Source organism: Acartia tonsa, chromosome 3 (assembly GCF_053477335.1).
Source record: "Acartia tonsa isolate MP-2025a chromosome 3, ASM5347733v1, whole genome shotgun sequence".
In the NCBI taxonomy this organism is placed as follows: domain Eukaryota; kingdom Metazoa; phylum Arthropoda; class Copepoda; order Calanoida; family Acartiidae; genus Acartia; species Acartia tonsa.
In genome coordinates, this window is record NC_137262.1 from 39,796,787 (window position 1) to 39,815,882 (window position 19,096).

The 19,096-nt window shown below is 29.8% G+C and overlaps 1 protein-coding gene across 4 annotated transcripts in view; it reads right to left on the bottom strand.

Annotated features, from left to right (window-relative positions):
• LOC145314123 (speckle-type POZ protein B-like) overlaps positions 1–18,271 on the bottom strand; it is a 53,084-nt gene extending 34,813 nt beyond the window's left edge. The window contains exons 1-8 of one of the 4 annotated variants that reach the window (XM_080153916.1): positions 17,994–18,271; positions 17,729–17,822; positions 14,039–14,454; positions 13,622–13,695; positions 10,707–10,791; positions 10,084–10,127; positions 3,366–3,443; positions 2,744–2,863 (exon numbers count right to left, since the gene is read on the bottom strand). In XM_080153916.1, the coding sequence (XP_080010042.1) occupies positions 2,744–2,863; positions 3,366–3,443; positions 10,084–10,127; positions 10,707–10,791; positions 13,622–13,695; positions 14,039–14,227 (590 nt within the window). In that variant the 5' untranslated portion in view covers positions 14,228–14,454; positions 17,729–17,822; positions 17,994–18,271. Of the gene's footprint in view, positions 1–2,743; positions 2,864–3,365; positions 3,444–10,083; positions 10,128–10,706; positions 10,792–13,621; positions 13,696–14,038; positions 14,455–17,728 lie in introns of all 4 variants that reach the window. The other 3 variants (XM_080153918.1, XM_080153915.1, XM_080153914.1) reach the window with 3 other exon arrangements.
• Positions 18,272–19,096: the final 825 nt, after the last annotated feature.

Consider the following 19,096-nt stretch of genomic DNA (forward strand, 5'->3'; position numbering starts at 1 on the left):
GATTTTCTCGTATTCATTCGAATCCGGCGGATAGGAACCGGTTCTCATCCATACGAAAAAACTATGTCTAGCATCGTATTATATCCAGTTTTCTACGAATATAGAAATGTACAATAATTGTACATTCTATATCCGCGGAAAGCCGTTTATAATACGATACGAGAAATAACTATTCCCAAATCTATCAAATGAACTAGTTTTTGATAATAAAAAATGGGCTGTTTTAAAATGAGTTTAGGCATTTCAAAGTGCTCGATTTCTCATAAAGTTAAAATTTTTAATTATTTAATTTTTAATGCATGAAAATTTTTTTTTAAGCACAACCTAATATAAACTTAAGTGATTTATGATTTCAACGGAACACCCTGTATATGGGATCAACTGCAATTTAAGTTTTTAATTAGGTTCATTAAGTTCTACTACAACAGAGGTTAACTTACTTTTAAAGTTTATAAATATTTTTATAACATTATCATTACGCAGACTTTTAGGCTTTAATATTATACAAATATTTTTTCCGTGAATCAACTTTTTGAAACATATTTTTGCTTTAAATCATGTGAAATGATACAAAAAAAACATTTTTTAGATTTCTAGTACCATCAACTACTGGCTAGAACCGTTTGAAAACGTTTAGGAGCGGAAAAGAGTATTATGTAAAGATAGGTTTCGTGATGGATTTTCGTTGAAAATAGTCAAAAATGGCTAAACGGCTGAGCCGCCAGCAGTTAGCCGCTACTTTTCCAACTTTTGGTTCGATTTAGGGAAAATAGACCTACCAAGGATTACTCATGCAAAATTTCATATCAAAATTCGAATTCTAAGTGCTATTTATACATAGACAGGGTGGCCACAAGGTTTTTAAAAAAAATCCGTACATTTCCGTGCATGCTAAAAAAAAATCCGTACATTTTTCCGTACATTTCCGTACATTTTTCTACTATGTAGTAAATATATTATTTAGTAAAATTGGTTTCATACTAGGTACTGATCAAGATCTCATTTTCTCTGAAAAAAAATAAAAAAAATAATAGGATAATTTTACAGTGTGAGAGTTCATAGGGGTATTTTGGGAATGATCTTAAGTTTATTTGCCATTGTCTTTTCCCTTTAGATCCTTGGTTGATATGTCCTTAATAATATCAGGGAATTTAAGGGATAAGACATCAGACAATAATTTCATCTACATCCCCATGAATGATTATCAAAAAAATACTCCCGTTGATTAAAAATAATGAAACATCTTAATACTCTGGTTACTGGTACCTAATAATTTACACAATGTCAAAGGGCAAGACTAGAATTAAAGTTACATCACGGGTAAAATAAACTTTTAGGGGGGGGGGGGGGGGGGGGGGTATTTTGCTGTTTCATAATGGGGACAAATACAGCAGATAAGCAGATAAAAAAATAACAACTTGAACTAATTTATATCCTGAAAAGGGTATTGTTACATACTAATGTTTTAGTTAAGTTAACAATTGAATAGAAACTTTGAAGACAAATCTTGAATAGTTTGAATAATTCAACTTCTAATACACCATTCTTGTCCAAACTGGTTCCCGTGAAATCTAAATGTAACTTACAAATATTATAATGATACAGAACAAAAAATGGATCATGGAAAGAAAACGAAGTTGCCGGTTTCATCGTATTTTTTCACAGCAGCTTTTGAAGGGTTATTTTAGGTTAGGTTAGGTTAATTAAATGTCAATGATTGCCCCGCAGGGTTAGAAAATATGCCCCGCAGGGCTAGAGCCCCCCGCAGGGGCTAGAAATAGGAGAAAGGCTACTGTGAAAAAACGACGAAACCGGAAACTTCGTTTTCTTTCCATGATCCCAAAAAATGATACATTTTACTTAATTTTTAAAGATAATACACTAATTATAACACCATGCTCGGAAATTCCGTACACCAAAATGAAAAATCCGTACAATCCGTACATTTATTTAGCACTTTTTTAAAAATCCGTACATTTCCGTACATTTCCGTACATCCGTACATTGTGGCCACCCTGCATAGATTACGAGATGGTTGCATTAACCCCCCCCCCCCCCCTCCCCCCTTATATATTGGCTAGAAATTCTTTAATGGTATTTCTACTTTAAAGCTAATAAAAAAATACTTTTAAAGATATATTTAAAGGGAAGGGAAAAGCATCCATATAAATTGATGGTACTAAATATTGTCGAGTGATTTAAGCTTCGCCCCCTTTCACCATGTTAACCAAAATTAAAAGAAAGTACCATTTTGAAACAAATTAAAAGATCTTTAAAAAGAATGGGTTCTATCTATAAATTGTGTCTAAACTTTGAATTAGTAAACTTATTCACACGGAATAAAACAGGCATATAAAATAAAAAGGTACTTTCCCCGAATAATACTTCTATGTTATATTTATAATGTTTAAGAGAACATTATTACGCATATTACATCAAAATAAAAACAATAACAAAAAATATGATATAATGTACAATATTGAAGTGAAAAACAAAGTACAGATCATATACAACATTTCTGTACAGTATATAATTGTATTGACAGAAGAAAAAGTATAAAATTCCAGAATATTTAATAATAGATCATACATTATAAAATTCTTTTCATATCTAGTCAGAAAGTGATTATTTATAATCAATGAAAATACTTGACTATTGCAAAATAAAACTACAAATAGTAAAATAAATATGAACGGACAAAACAAAAGTTTATTATATTGAAGGTACTCTGCAATTGACTTACTTTGAGGAGCCGCTATGAACAATATTATCTCCAGTGATAGATATTTCACACAGCAGGGTCAGAGTATCATTGGGTAGCAGGTTCAAGTGGGGGTGCCGCAACTCAGAATGAGATACAAATCTTAAAATAAAGTTAGGTTAGGTTAAGTTGGGTATTAACAGCCGCAGCATTACAAATAAATAATTATATTGGTTTATTTATGTTTAAAGGGGTAATAGGATTAACTCAAAATGAAGAATAAACTTTGAAATTCCATTGCCTTTCCTCAGAAACAAGTGACCAGGATTCTGATAAACAATTCTAATTTTAAATCATCCCAAAACCCACTTTCTTAATCCCCTCCCCCCTTTACCCATTTCCCTTTAGTTACAGAACAAAACAAGTTTTGCGCCAACACTACCGAACTAAAATAGCCAAAGGAATTAATTTACGGACGCTGCCTTTACTAATCTCCTTTTAGAAAAATTTTTCAATCTTATTATTTATTACACGTTCGAAATACTTAACTCTTCTATCATTATTTCCCTCAATTTCTATATATATCCAAGCAAATCGCAAAGACTGACTGACTAACAAATAACTTGTTGAATAGCTTCGCTACTTTGGACTATAAAACACTTACTTTGCAAATCCTCTGTTATCACTTTGTAAATTTTTATCAAAAATATATTCACATCTCTTTGCTCTGGTTTTATTTCCATCCTGTTAGAGTAGAACAAAGCTTTCATTTACACAGTTGTGGCTGTAATATTAATTTTAAATAAACAAGAATGACAACATTGAAAGCTATCTTATCATTTTTTGATAGTTTAAAAGATAACTAGCGACTGCGCCACTAGCATTTAGATGCTCTGTATTCAAAAGGGTAAAAAAGAGGCCTAAAACAACTCAAAGTCTTAAATCTAAAAAAACAGATAGCTTAAAACCATCCCTAAAAAGAAGAACTCAATCAGTTAAATAGTTATTGTAATCTGAAGATTGAAACAAACAAAAAACTTACTTTTTTAAAATCCTTATACTAAAGTAACAGGATGTCTGTGTGTGTGTCTGTACCGAAGGATCTCGCTAACCACTGAACCGATCGGGTTCTCCTTAACAGGGTAGCTTCTCATAAGTCCCGGGAAGGTTTATAACTATTTTGGGGGAGGGTACCACCACCCTCCCAAGAGAAATGACAAAAAAATAAAAAAATTAGAGGAGACTTCAACGTCAAATAAGGTGGTATCGTACAAAAATTACTTTAACAAACAACAACATTTAAAGTGCCACTAGAGGCCTCTAGGGGCGTAGCCGCTAGTAATATTGAATATAATACTTTAAATAATAGGAGGATAATAATATTCTATTAAGTTGATTGATTTTAACAACTATCAAATGCTTTAAATCAGTCTGAAAACCAATTTTTTAACTTTGTCGGGCAGTATATTAACCAATTCATAGTACACAATTAAAATTTAAACTACAAAAAACTACAAAACGGTATTGATCTTTTTATAGCTTATTTCTCTTGTCACTTGATAAAATCAGAAATAGAGTAGCTTAACAAACTATATATGAAAGCATCACTGCTACAAAAATAGAAAATTTGTGTATCATCAAAACAAACAGAGAGGTTTAACCACAAAAAGCTTTTAACTTGTTTATAAAATAAAACAATGAAAAATATAAATATTGTAACAGTATAAAAGCAAGTTGAACACATAGATTACTGTAGATGAGAAGTCAGGAGGTTGGGTTTGCTTAAATCAAAATTTAGAAACAATTGTCAAATAGAGATAATATTTTTTTATTTTATTTAACCAATATAAAAAGATGGGATCACGTGCAGGTAAAATGTTCCTGGTATCGAATATCTCCAAAAATCTATAAACTATAAAGGCAACTAACGGCCAAACTGTATAACCAATAGATTATGGGCGCACAACGTATTAAGCGGCAAAAGGAGACCTTCAAATAATCTGGAATAGACATTACAACAATGCACAGTTATCCCGCACTGCACTAAAAAGACTCATTTTACACGTTTTTTCTTCAATAAAGCTTTTCCTGCCCATCATTAGATTATGGCAATGCCAGATTATTTATGCCTTCTTATGCCGCTTAATATGGTGTGCGGGCATGACATGAACGTCCAGCCGTTTGGCAACAAGCCGCCTTTAAAGATCATAGATTTTTGAAGATAATCGTTACCAGGAATATTTTACCGGGAACTGCACTAGATCCATTAAGATGAATTTAGAAGAAAACACTTAGAGAATTATCTTAGTCTGGATTTAAGCAGTTTATAATTCCCATCCATCTAAACTAATTGAGCAATTATTCTAAAATTAAGAATTTACAATTTGAAATCTGAAAAAAAGTTTACCTAGTAGTTAACAAAAACATAATTTTATTATTAAATCATTTAGGAAAGAAATGTTGAAATTCTTGTTTTAAAATTGTTGTCTGAAAAAGTCTTTTTAGTTTTAATATTTCTTTACCCTAAATTGAAGCCAAGGAATATATTTTGATTTCATTTTTTGCTATCTAATTTCCAAATTTCGGGTATAGTCCCTTTCGTAGCAACGCCTCTTAGGGCTTAAAGTAGCTTTCTCCCTATTTCTAGCACCTGCGGGGGGCTCTAAAACTGCGGGGTAATCACCTAACCTAACCTACCAAAAGCTACTGTGAAAATACGACGAAACGCCCCTTAAGAGGCGTTGCCACGAAAGGGACTATACCCCTAATTTGTATTATATAGTTGGCCAGAAAGACAACAACAACACGTTATAAGGTGAACTAGAATGTTGGAAAGAATGTGAAACTATATAAACTATATTAACTTTTATCAACTAACTCTAAACAAAGTATCTAAGTTGAGTAAGGGTTCTATAATATAGGAATAGCCATTGATAAAATATCTTTAAAATGCGTAACCTTTTAAATTGATTTAATTTTACTTTAAGCCTAAAAAAAGTATTTACAATATGGTTTCTGTTTCTTAGGCTACTTAAACATAAAGAGCTAGAAAGATTAACTTTCATATTTTATTATTCTAATTTTTCAATTTTTTACTGATTTTTAATTTTTTATTTTGGCAAAGCAGTAAAAACCTTTACAGAATGGCTTTGAACCGAAAAATATCCGCTGGACTAGAACCGGTTTCAAGCCACAGTGAAAAATTATAAATCAAATCGTATTTTAGCCAGTTTTGTTAGCCCGGGTGTTTGACCACTCAAGGCTAGCAAAACTAGTTTTATTTCAAGTTATAGTTTTTAATTTTAATATCCGAAGAAAGCTGTCTATATCACAATGCGATTAATGCCTATTCCTAGTACCGGCCAACCTTTTATACTTGAATGTAACTCCTGTGACCTTATATCTAAAAAATTAGATGAAAAGATTGTAACTCGATTATAGTCATGGATAAAAGATATGCAATCTGTATACTTTTAGACTCCCAACAAATATTATATCCTATTATATCAAGTAGTACGTTTTTTTGCCTGAAACTTAAAAATTTAATAACTACTGAACCGATTGAGTTCTTCAGTTCAGGGAACCTTCATATTGTTCCCGGGACGATTTAAGGATTTTTTACTTTTTAGTATTGTGAAAGTTTTAAGCTATTCTGTCAATCCTGTCTCCTGAGCCCCTAGATGCTATGGGCTCAGCTACTAGTTCAAAATAAGCATATAATCTTTCAACCTGGGACTCTTTCGATAGATTTTAGTCTCAACTAAACATAATTTAAGAGGGCTTTAGTATTCATTCCATAAGTCCCTGATCAAACTTCACGCGACAGAAAATTAAATATTAATGTATTTGAATAACAGCAAAATTAAAACTGTCTCCTTTTACACTGTAAATATACTTTAAGAATACTAAGTTACTTTTGATTTTTGTTGTTTTATCCATAAATATAAACTACCTATAAAGCTTTCTTGGATAGTTTAATGTTGTTAAATTAGAATATTTAGATGTAAATTAAAATGGGTTATAGTTGAAATGGAAACAATGAAAAAAAAAGAACAAACAACAAAAATCACCAAAAAAGGCAAAAATATTTATATTTTATATCAACTAGTTTCACACTTATCTCCAACATTGAATGCTTCTTAACTTTTTCTATATAATCTCACATCAGGAAGTAAAGCAAGAAGTTTATAAAGAAATCTCCAAGAGAAACAAACTTTTTCTGTTCATTCAAAACTTTCATTTTAGAAATTTTTTCTTTTCTATCTACATAGGTAAGATGGTTGTTAGTACAAGATAAAAAGACACTCTTACAAAAATGTTGACTTCTGAATTCTAAACAATATTTTAACAAAGCTTTATTGTCCTCAGTATGTCTGAAACTATATAAATAGAGCTGATTTTTATTTTAAATATGTTCATTTTTATAAGGTAAATACCTACAATACCAATAAATACTGAACTGTGCTAAAACACATGTATAATAGAAATCATCTAGGAATTCAAAAAATAAGTCATGTTTTTATGTCCTATGCCTTCAGAAAAGGAATTTGTTTCATAACTTTTATTTTCCTATAATCTGGCAACTGTCATTAATACCATTCATATGACAACTATTTAATTAATTCATTTGTGTTGTTAGTTTGCAAATGAACTTTTAATGTTTAAATTAAGCAAATTCAGTAAAATGTGTATTTTTTGTACCATAAACTTAAAACAAATAAAAACTGTGGAATGTACTGTAAAGAAAACTAAGTTTCTGTGCATAAAAGGAAATTTTATTCATCATCACATTAGAAAAGAAAGAGAGGAAAATTGAAAATGTTTGTTTGATTTATTAATCCATAAATTGTGAATTTCCCTTCTCACTTTGAGAAAAGTTCTCATATTGAGTCCCCTTATCATTCTAAAGCTTACTCAAAAAATGGTTTCTAGATAGATCAATTATTTTTTGTTAAAGTTATAAAGAAAGAATAATATATGTATGACATTTTGTTCTATTTCCAAAGAAGATATGAACCTAATTTTTGACAGAGGGTATCAAACAACTTCATGAGATTTGAAAAGGAAATTACTAACATAAATAGAGGAATTAATTTAATCATGCTGCAGCAAACATAAGTGTGTGCGATATATGTATTTATGTCTTGCAAAATTATATAACAAAAGATGATGAGAATCTAGAATAGCTACTTTTTATGTACTTGCTTTGCATCATATTTTAAGTGGACATTTTACCTATGATTACCTATATAAAATTAATTTAAAACTTTATTAATTACTGTAAAGTAATTTTGTACTCATGGCATTTTTACTATGTACTGAATAAGTATTTTAAAGAATTTAATTTTATTTCCCTTTTAAATAGGTAAATTAGAGTGAATTAAAAGTAGTTGAAATAAGTTTAAATTAGTTGAAATGGTGATGATGCATTTATGGCAGCAGTGAACAATCCCAGATTATCTTATTCTAAAACTATTGGGAAAGTCAAGTGTTTAAAACTTTAATTTACCTTCAAATTTAGTCCTTTATTTCCTGTTACATATTTGGGTGGGTTACTTTAAAATTATTATCAAAAGATGATTCTACTTGCTACATAATTGATCTAAAACTTTTATAGATAATTATCACATGCTAGTTGCCATAATACTACTGATAAATTACTAATGAAGCTACTCTATATTTACTTTTGTCTGTCAGCGGGACTGTCAGTAAATTTTATGGGAGTGTGATTTTTTTAGGCTATTTAAATTTTTGTAAAGATAGCCCCTCTCGAAGAGCATCCAGTATAAACAAAAGTTCAAAATTAAAAGACTTATATTTATTTATCGATATATAAACATTTTCTGATAAAATTGTCTTTTTTAAAGATCATTGAACATCTGCTCTATTAACTCACTGTCCGTTTGTTCATAAAATTTTATGTTTATGACTATTAATAGATGCTGACATCCTTGTTTTATATCATAATTCATTGTTTTATTTAAAAGGTTTACTTTATTCCAAGTCATTAATTACACAAAGAACTGAGAATATTTGCATAATAGCATGGGAAAAAGAAGAAAAATATTTAAATTCTTTAGAAATACCCGAACATTCATAAATATTGGAAATATTAGATTCATTTTCCCATTCTCACCTCTTCACAATAGGTTTAAATATTGATAGTGGAGTGGATGTGAGTGTGTTGATACATACTTAAAGGTGCACATTATCATATATATTTTTCATATTTGAATAAAATCAAGCTACTTAAAGCTTTTCTTAAATAAGATTACTTTTTCATAAGTTCGAAAGTTTTTTTTTGCACAGGTTGGTAAAGATTTTTTAATAAAATAAGAATAAAATGTAAAATCAAAATAAAAATATGACAAAGTTATTCTTTGAATGTGAGTATTCATATAGAATTCATTGACTGAAATGCTTAAACTACCTCCGAAGAATTAAAATTTGTCAAAAATATCAAAAAAATAAAAATTTTAATATCTAAGTAGGTATCAATTACCAAAGTTAGCAAATACCAGATTTACAGATTATTTTTCTTTAGATAAAAAATTTAACACTTTTAGATACCATGTTCCATCAAATTATTCAGAATGTACAGTCATTTTTTATAAATGCAAAATGCAACGTGATAATAATAGTGTTCCTTAATTAGAATAATAATGAATCTGTCTAGACATAAGTTAGCAACTTAATAAAAATGCAAACTGCACAAAAACATTAATTTATGTTTTTGTATTAAAAATAGATATTTGTATAATCTTCTCTTATTTACAGATCAGCATCTATTTTGATATACCTATTTGACTAGGAAATCTAGTAATCAACCATCTCGTAATCAATGTATAAATGGCACTTAAAATTCGAATTTCGATCTAAAATTTTGCATGAGTGATCCTTGGTTTATATTTAAAGGGGGGAGGCGGATGTGCCACTTTTTGAAACCAAAACCAAAAGTCAAAGGAACTCAACTAAAAAAAAAGAGTTACAGGTCTGAGATTTTGCATGGCAGTTGCTTTATAGGGCTACAATATGGAACAGTGAAGAAACGGCGGCGCAACCGCCGAAAACCGCCAAGAAATTGCAAAAAAAAATTCAGCGGGAAACGGCGGTTTTCAGCGGTTGCGCCGCCGTTTCTTCACAGTTCCATATTGTACCCCTATAAAGCAACTGCCATGCAAAATCTCAGACCTGTAACTCTTTTTTTAGTTGAGTTCCTTTGTTGACTTTTAGTTTTAGTTTCAAAAAGTGGCACATCCGCCTCCCCCCTTTATATTTAAAAATGTATTTTGATTTATCTATCTATGTTGATTTCATTAGTTTTAATATCATTTTGCTTTATCATATTTTTATTATTATCCAACAGTGTTGTGTGAAAGGTTTCCTTGTCAATTATGTTGAAAATAATGTCAGCGTCAATTGGAACCTGAAATTAAAGCAAATATGTCACATCTAGGGTTGACCAAAAAATAGCAAAAAGACAATTTTTCAATCAAAAACAGATAGAACAAAAATACCATTAAGAAATTTTTCAACAGTTTAAATGCATTCCAACAAAGTATTTTTCTATATAATGCTTTATATGTGCAGATAATACGAATAAAAAAAAACACTTCATAGAAGAAAAAAAGCATTTTTACATTTACAAATAAACACTATAATTTCAGGGTAAAAGTTGTCAATTGTCAACTATAAAATAAAAACCATCAAATGCGTAGAAGACATAAGAACAAATTCTTGTAATACATGTTATATAAATATCAACAGATAAGCTGTAAATACACTAAAGATATTTGCACCTACAAGTGTCTAAGGGCACTTGATTCAAAGAAGAAGTCATATTGACCCCCCAATTTAAAGTTAAAATAGAAAAGAAAAACATTAAGTGGAGTAATTTTTGCTAGTTGATTTTTCTCTTAGGCGTTGAAAAAGTAAAATCAAAGTGATGTAACCCTTGTTTGGTCGGGTTCTAAAATAGTATAATTCGTAGAAAAATAAATCTTACCTCGCAGCAACCATCCTTGTACAGGAAGAGAGAAACAAAACCTTTACAGGACTTTTCTTCTCCATTTGGGTTTATTCGTAGGAACCTAAAAATAATATCTAGTTTATTGAGGCTCAATTCTTTTTATAATGAAATTAGACAAAGGGTCAGGTTCATCTTTCTGTATTGCAATTAGTGATGGCAATCCGTCGAATTTTTGGGCCGGATTCGGATTCCGGATTCTTAAAGAATCCGTCAAAAAAAGTGGCGGATTCCGGATTCTTTTTTTTTTGGCGAATTTCGGATTCGGATTCCGGATTCTAGCAATATTTTAAAAGGATTTTTAAAAAAATTCAAAAAATTAAGTGCTACATATGTCCTAAAAATCAATGTTCTTGGTGTTCTCTATAATTCACTTCCGAGAATCGAACCAGATTTTAAAAGATATTATATATAATGAAGGAAATCGTTGCCTTCAAAGAGGAGGAGTTGAAAGAAAAAACGCAAGACGCTAATTTTAGCCTACAAAATAAAAATCCGGAATCCGCTATTAAAAAAAGGATTCCGGATCCGGATTCCAAAATTGGCCAAAAATTGGGCGGATTCCGGATACGGATTGCCATCCCTGATTGCAATTACTAAAAAAATATTACAATTATAACTTTCTTTGGTGGTTGTTCAGTTTTGTTTAATACTTAAATCTTTGCAGACAACAAAGTGTTCTACAAGACGTATTTGTTTTTAAAAAAAACTTCATTCAAAGTTAAAATTTGCAAGGCGACTTAGAATTAGAATATATAAAACAAAGGCCTATGTTTAGACTTAAGAAAAAAAGAGAATAGTGTAGTAAAAAATATAATTTGAGAAATCTAAAGACTTTTGCACAACAAATTGGATGCAATATTTTTTATATATTTTTGCATCCTAACTCGGGTCATATTTCATAGGGGATAGAATTTCTTCTAAATTGATCAAATGCATAAAAGCTAACACCCTTTTAACAACAAGAACAATATTGTTTATAAAGAAGCATACCTATAAGTGAAATATTTTTAAACATTTGTGTACATTATAGATAAATCTTATGTAATTTTGATTAGTTGGTACATTAAGTTGAGTGTTAAAACGTATCAACTACTAATTGTAATCTACAGAAGTGGTAATTTTGTATATTATCAATGGGGATGTACATCAGTAATTGTCTTATCCCTGTCTATACTCATGCGGATGGAAGGATATTTTGTCAAATTGTAATTTAGTGTTTCGATATTTCAAGCTTACTTTTAATATTAATTTCAGTAAAAATAAATTAAGTAATCATAAACTATTTCTTCTATTAGTCAAAGAGGAGCTAGCTCTTTCGCGTAGAAACAATATTTGAACAAAAAATGTATTTTGTTACATTTAAAAGGCAGTGACATTATGATGTTATTTCCTACAATTTTTTGATAAATGATATAATGGCTCTTTCGATTAAAACTTTACTAGTTATATCGAAACAGTGAAGTCTTTTTAGTTTGATTATACCCAAAAGGTTCATTTACAACAATTTTTTCATTTGAAAAAAAAAATAATAAATCTCTTATTTTATGTTTAAAAATATAACTTCTGCGCTTTTTAAACTTTCCTTTATAAATATTGGGGTATAGTCCCTTTCGTGGCAACTCTCCATAAGAGGCGATTCTTTGTTTTTTTCACAGTAGCTTTTCTCCTATTTCTAGCCCCTGCTGGGGGCTCTAACCCTGCGGGGCCAATTGCCTAACCCTGTGGGGCAATCACCTAACCCAATATAACCTAACCTAACCTAAAATAACCTATCAAAAGCCATTTTAAAAATACGACGAATCGCCCCTTAAGAGGCGTTGCCACTAGAGGGACTATTCCCGAATATTGTAATCCATGTGAATGAAACAAGAGTAATAAGGTAAAACAAAGTCACGTTTTCAGTTTTAAAGACAAGTAAAGTAAGACAGAATTGATGAAAAAAAGGATAGAAGCTACCAGTTAAATTAGGCGTGTGAGGAATGGAGAGAAATATATTTCGTAAATGAGACAATTTTTTTTTACAAATAATGAAACAGACAGACATAACCTATTTAAAGTATAAAAAATATGAAAAATTCATTGTAAATATTAATAAGAACATTTTTCTGAAAAGCGACAGTACAAATCTAGTAAATATACAAACCTTTCACATATAAAGAAGATTAATAATAAGAATATAATAGAGGAATACATTAGCACAGTACATTCTTTTACTTTAAAATGTAACTAGCGTCTCCCCAAGACTCTAGATGATTAGTTTTTAATTGATATTGAGCTTTAATGTATTATAGAACAAAATAGTTAACATAATCTATGGCAACTCATTTTCTTATGAATTTAGTTTATACATTTCTTTCGGAATGGGAAATACCATAATATAGGTTTTATCCTGAAGAAGAAAGTTATCAAGATAATACAGAACGTACAAAATGAGAAGGGCCTACAAAAATTGTGTTTAGAATTTCAAAACATTCCTTAAAACTTATTTTTATTTTCTGATTTATAACTTTTAAAGAGAACACCCTAGTTTCCACCCTAGAAATTCAAAAGCATTCTACTTCCAAATAATGCCCTTTATTTCTAATCATTAAGTAAATCAATAGAGAGAAGGGTTTAAATAACTGTATGTCCCCATCCCGTGGACCTTGTGCTGATTTTCAATTAGATCTTTGAATATTAGCCAATAGCGTCGTAAATATTAACACAGTAACGTCGCTACAAAAGAGTAGAAAGCAATTTGCTAGCAGACGAAAAGGTCCCCGACACTGGATCCAGGTACTTATCTGGATTATATTATACTTAATAAATAATCTGTAAATTAGCATTTCTGAAAAAAAAGCAAATTCTTTGCAAACAAAGACTCTGAAGCGTAGCTGTAAAACACTACTTACCAATCTGTTTGTCTGTCCTTTGTTCTAATAGAAAATACTCCAGATTTTAATTCTTCTCCATTCTCCATATCCATCTAAATAATAACAAGCAAGGATGATTGCTTGCAATGGTACCTATTGTAAATTTTCATTGTATACTCCTGGAAATAGATTAAGAGCCCTTTTTTTATAAACCATTGGAAATTGAATGAAAGCTTCTAAGCGTATTCATTACAAAATAAAACAAGAATTTAAAAAAGAATTGGAAAGCAAATAAACATAATTGATGAGTATAAAAAGAGGTTAAAATTCCCTCCGATTTTTAGAGCTGCTACCAAGAGTGAAGACAACTATCAAACCCTGTATAAACTGATATTCATTTGAACTTTTAGTACCTAAATATTTTTTTGCAATTACAATTTGAAAATATTTTATTACCTTTCTAGAAAATTTAGCAATGCTCCAAGCATGGTCATATTTAGTATCCGGTTCATTGTCTGTGTAGGACCAACTCGCAGACCCAATTGGGGGTTTCTTCAGGGCGTTACACTTGCCCCCGGCAGCCGTGGGGGCGGCATTACTGCCCCCACTGTCCTTCATCCCGCCCACGGCGCTGGTGTTGGCCATTTTAGGACTTCTGAAAGCATCAAATTTGCTATTTTTAAGTTTTTGATATATAATTTTGATTTTTTTTTACATAGACGAAGCAATAATTAAGGAAAATTGAATACCTGAAAGGTGTAAAAATAGTTGTATCATATATATTAGGTAATAGAACTATTGTTTTGGATATCATTTTTAAACCCTTAATAAAAAGATCTTAATATGTCTTTTTGTCTCAATACGTAATTTTGCTAAGAAAAAAAATAATTTTGGAATTAGGTATTGAAGATAGTAGTGTTTAAAACAAAGGGTCTCATGAATTTATTGTTAAAATTTATTGGCTCAACGAAGTTCACAAATATTAATGTTAAATTTGTGAATATTTATACATAATATTTGTCCTGAACATTATCAAAATGTCATTTTAGTTATGGCAAAAAATATAGAAAAAAGTTTAAGAATCTGCTTACTTTAAAGGTACAAAAAGACTATTCTCTAGAGATTAAAGAATTCAAAAAATAAAAAGGAAAACAACTTGATATATTCAAAGCATTTCAAGAAAAGGTTGCATAATCAATTTCACTTACATTAGTCGAAAAGTGTTATTTTTTAACTGAAATATTGTTTTTCCTTTTTTCTGTCTTATAGTACTTTCCATTTCTTTGCCTCTTAAAAAAATAAATAAGGAATCAGGATTAGTTCGATAGTCAACTTATTTGTAGGGTGAGGGGGAAAATGTGAAATTTTGAAGAAAAAAATCTAATAAAAAATTTTTAAAGAACCATTTTAGATTTTGAAACATTAACGCCAAGGTGCAAAAAATAAGCTAAATTAAGACGTAGTTACTTTTAAATCCTATTCAAAACCAACCAGAGGAAATTACAATAGTTATGAAACAAAAATACAGTCAAATTGAGGAAGGCAAAACTATTTAGAACAAGATTTGCATGCAAAAAAAAGGGAAATGAATTCAAGGCACAGAAGAAAACTACAAGATAGCATAGTTTGTTTAGTTGTTTTCACACAATGGTAAATCCTCCTCTTAATTGAAAGTTAGAAAGTGCATTTTCTTTTTTCTAGCTTTGCAAATATTTGTTCATGTTTCTGCAACCTTGCAAACAATCTCCAAAATATTAAAAGTAATACAGTAAATGAATTCATTGTAACTTAATAATTTCGTTGTTTTGCATGGATGTCATATTTGTTGAGTGCAAATATGTTCTATAAAATTATCAGAGGCCTTGCGTAAAACATATCGCCCCATATCATAAATAATTCAGCCCCTCAATATGGATGGATGCCTAATTTGTTTACATGAAATAAGTTACAGTTCTTGCTTTCCATGCACTTGTTTTATTTTCTATGTATGGTTGTATAAGTTTGATTATTTTTCAACAGTATTCATTTGAAGAATCGAGTGACTACGCCCCTTGCCTCTAGGTTTTAGAATGGGATATTACTTTATATGTTTTCATGTTTTTGTAGATAAAATTAGATTAAGTGTAACTTGTTACCATACTCAAAGGGTTAATTAAAATATAATAACACTAGATCCATAACGAATGTCTTGACTCATGTTAATCCCATCCTCCATCCCCTCCAGATAGGGGACATTGGACTGTAATATACACTAGTACCCAAAGTTCAATGACATCTTATTCGTAGGTATTAAAACCTTGAAAACTTCAATTAAATTTTGATTGGGTGATTTCAAACATGTGTCTAAACTTTTTAGACAATAATTTCAATCTACAGAAGGGATAATTTGGTTTATCATCAATGGGGATTACCATTATATCTATTAAGATTTCAGTTTAGGAAAAAACTTTCATCAGTAGGAGGGTACACATCCAACTTACATTTTCTTCAGATATAACCTTTAAGAAATAAAAGCCTATCACTAATAGTATTCAATAATATCGATTATGTGCTTTGGCAAAGTTTTATATTTCTTGTTCTTAACCAAAACAAGTTGTAGGATGTTCATATTGGTTATTATAGAAATAAAGAGATTGGTAGATTTATCATTTTTTAGGTTTTGTGGAAAATAATTTTTTTTGTCTGTCCATCAGATATCAATAATACTGATTAAGTTCTCCAATATTTAGGGATGGAGTGGTTTTAAAATTTCTAAATTGAAAGTATTTGTATGGTTTTAAGCTATTTTATACATCATTGCCTTAAACTTGTTCGCTGAAATATCAGATAATATTGTAATACAGATAAAGAAGGAAAAAGAAATATTATACTGACAAATAAATCTGTAAAGGGAAAGGAAAAGATTTTCAGAAATAGTAATTTAAGCAAAATAAAACCGCAATTTATTTTTTCTTTGAGAATTTTGGGTGAATTGAACACTTGCACTTAACGTACATAAAGAAATATCCAAAAATTAAAGATAAGCGAAACAAAATTAAAAGTGTATTTTGTGTTGTTTTTTTTTGGGGGGGGGGGGATAAAAGTAGTCAATAAAAGTGTTGCCCCCAACGACAGCTGAAAATGACGTATAGATTTCGTGATTTTATTCGAATTAATTTCGTTGTTGGTATAAGATAATTAGATTGAAACAAATCAAAATCTCTGAATATTTGTCTATATTTTCGAAGATTTACTGATATATGCTCTATATAAGCAAAAGCAGAAAATTATTATTCAGTGATCTGATCTAAAATTCTTTGCTCAACTTTATAGACGGAAAAAGTAAGATTGGGGAGAGAGGGGGATGTTAGGGGTGATAGGTTGCCTCATATTGATAAATATAAATCACAAGTATAATACAGGGTGTTTAACGTATACCATTTTTAGTCCTCAAACAAGTATTCGTTAGATGTTAGTTAGTTAAATGAAAACATAGTGATACAAATTGCAATGATTAGCATCGAATTTTAAATGTATTCTTATTGTTCTAAAAAACATAGAACAAGATTTAAGGTTATTAAAATAAAAGAAAAGGACTACAATATGAAAGAGGAAAAAATGTGCACAGAAAAGTAGGAAAGTATCCCAAAAGAGACCCTGGAAAATACATTAGTAATCATACAAAGTTTTTGCTGTATATTTGTGGAGTATTGCCTACTACATTGAGTAAATAATTCCTAATATCATATACAAATAACCAACATAATTGAATACACATTGACATTACTCAAAAAGTTATTTGTTTATTGATGCCTTTTTTGGAGGAAAAGTAAGTTAAAAATTATGGGTTTTTGGTCTGTAAAGAATAAATGTAGGTGTGTAATAAGACTGAATTTAAAAGAAGTTAGTTAGGTAAGATTTGCAGTTAATATATTTTAGATTTTACCCTGTCCCACTATAAACAATAAATTCATGAAACTCGCCATCTAAATCTATAAATAACAAATTTAAGTAACAACAATCTAGGCATTAAGAATACAAAACAGCTGATTTGATTTATTATAAAATCTGAAATTGAATTTGACTAGTAAAATATTTATCAGCTGATTTTCATATTCCTAATGAATAATCTTCATCCATCCTAATTTCAACAAAATATTTGTTCACCTAAAACTGAGAAAAGTTGATTAGATTTTTTAACAAAACTTTTTGATACAACTTTGAATTAATAATGAGAGCAACAAGACAACTGGGTATTTTCCTTTCAGGGGTTCTGGTTAAATTTAGTAGTCCCCCAACACCCAATATCCATATTTTTTTATGGTAGCCTAGCAGAGAAGAGTGCTAAATTATCTTAAATGTTTTGTTGGTCAAAGCAAATGTTATCTGAGAGAAAAAAAGAAATATAGAAAAGGGACTACTTTATCCAAACCCTCAAAAAGGAAAATTCATCAAACTTTAATGTATGAAATAATTTTTTTCTTGAAGTGAATTTGAACTAATTTTGTTCAAACCAATTCAGTACAAATATGCATCTTTTTGGTGGTTTTAAAAGTAAATTAATTAAGAAAATAAGCTCAACATTTTTTATAATAATCCATAAACAAAATACATTAATTATTTATTTCCTGGGGTTTTGAAGATTTTCTTGTTTTTCGTTAAGGTTGGATTCTTAAATATTTGAAGGTTATTGTTATTTCAATATTCTCTGGTGTTTGCATGTTTGATATTGAGGTCTGGGGGCAGATCAATCCCTCCTACATACAGCATCAAGGTTTATATTCACATTCATTTTACTGTCTCTATAGGTATAAGATTAGAGGAACAATTTTAAAAGTTTTGAAAGAATTGAATATTTATCTTTACAATGAAGAAAGTTATAAGTTTAGTGGGACAACTATGAAAAGACAGTCTAAGCCTACTAATTCTCGTACCAATACAGATTTAAGAATAGACGGGCCATTTATGTAGTAAGAAGGAACCATTTTTTTTTTAATTTAAGGTTTTAAGTAAAGGTTCTTAATAATAATTGAAGCCTGGCTTATAAAAAAAATTAGTTGTGTTTACAGGAGCAACGTGTTTTTTAAATCATCATCTATTATCAAAAATATTCACTTAAATTAAAAATCTACACTTATAAATTCTCTAGACAAGCAAAGGTAACATAGAATAAAAGTTTCTATTTCAAGTATATCTCTATATCTAATAGCTTTATATTGATTCAATCACTTGTATTGGGCGCTACAATTCAATTGTGTGTTGGCTAGCCTAGCATAGTAAACCTGCATTCCTTTACTACACACTTTAGATATTAACAATAGGCTTAAACATTTTTTGGTCATTCACCAAGTTTTTCTTGTTAGAAAAAAAGATTTTTTTTTAATGAATGAGGTGGGGAGTTTTTTTTTACATTAGAGTAAAACACTAGAGGGAGAAAGGGTTAAATAACTGTATCTCCCCATCACAATGTCCTTGTGCCGACTCTCAATTGGGTCATTTAAAATCGACCAATGGTGTTGGAAGTATTGACACAGC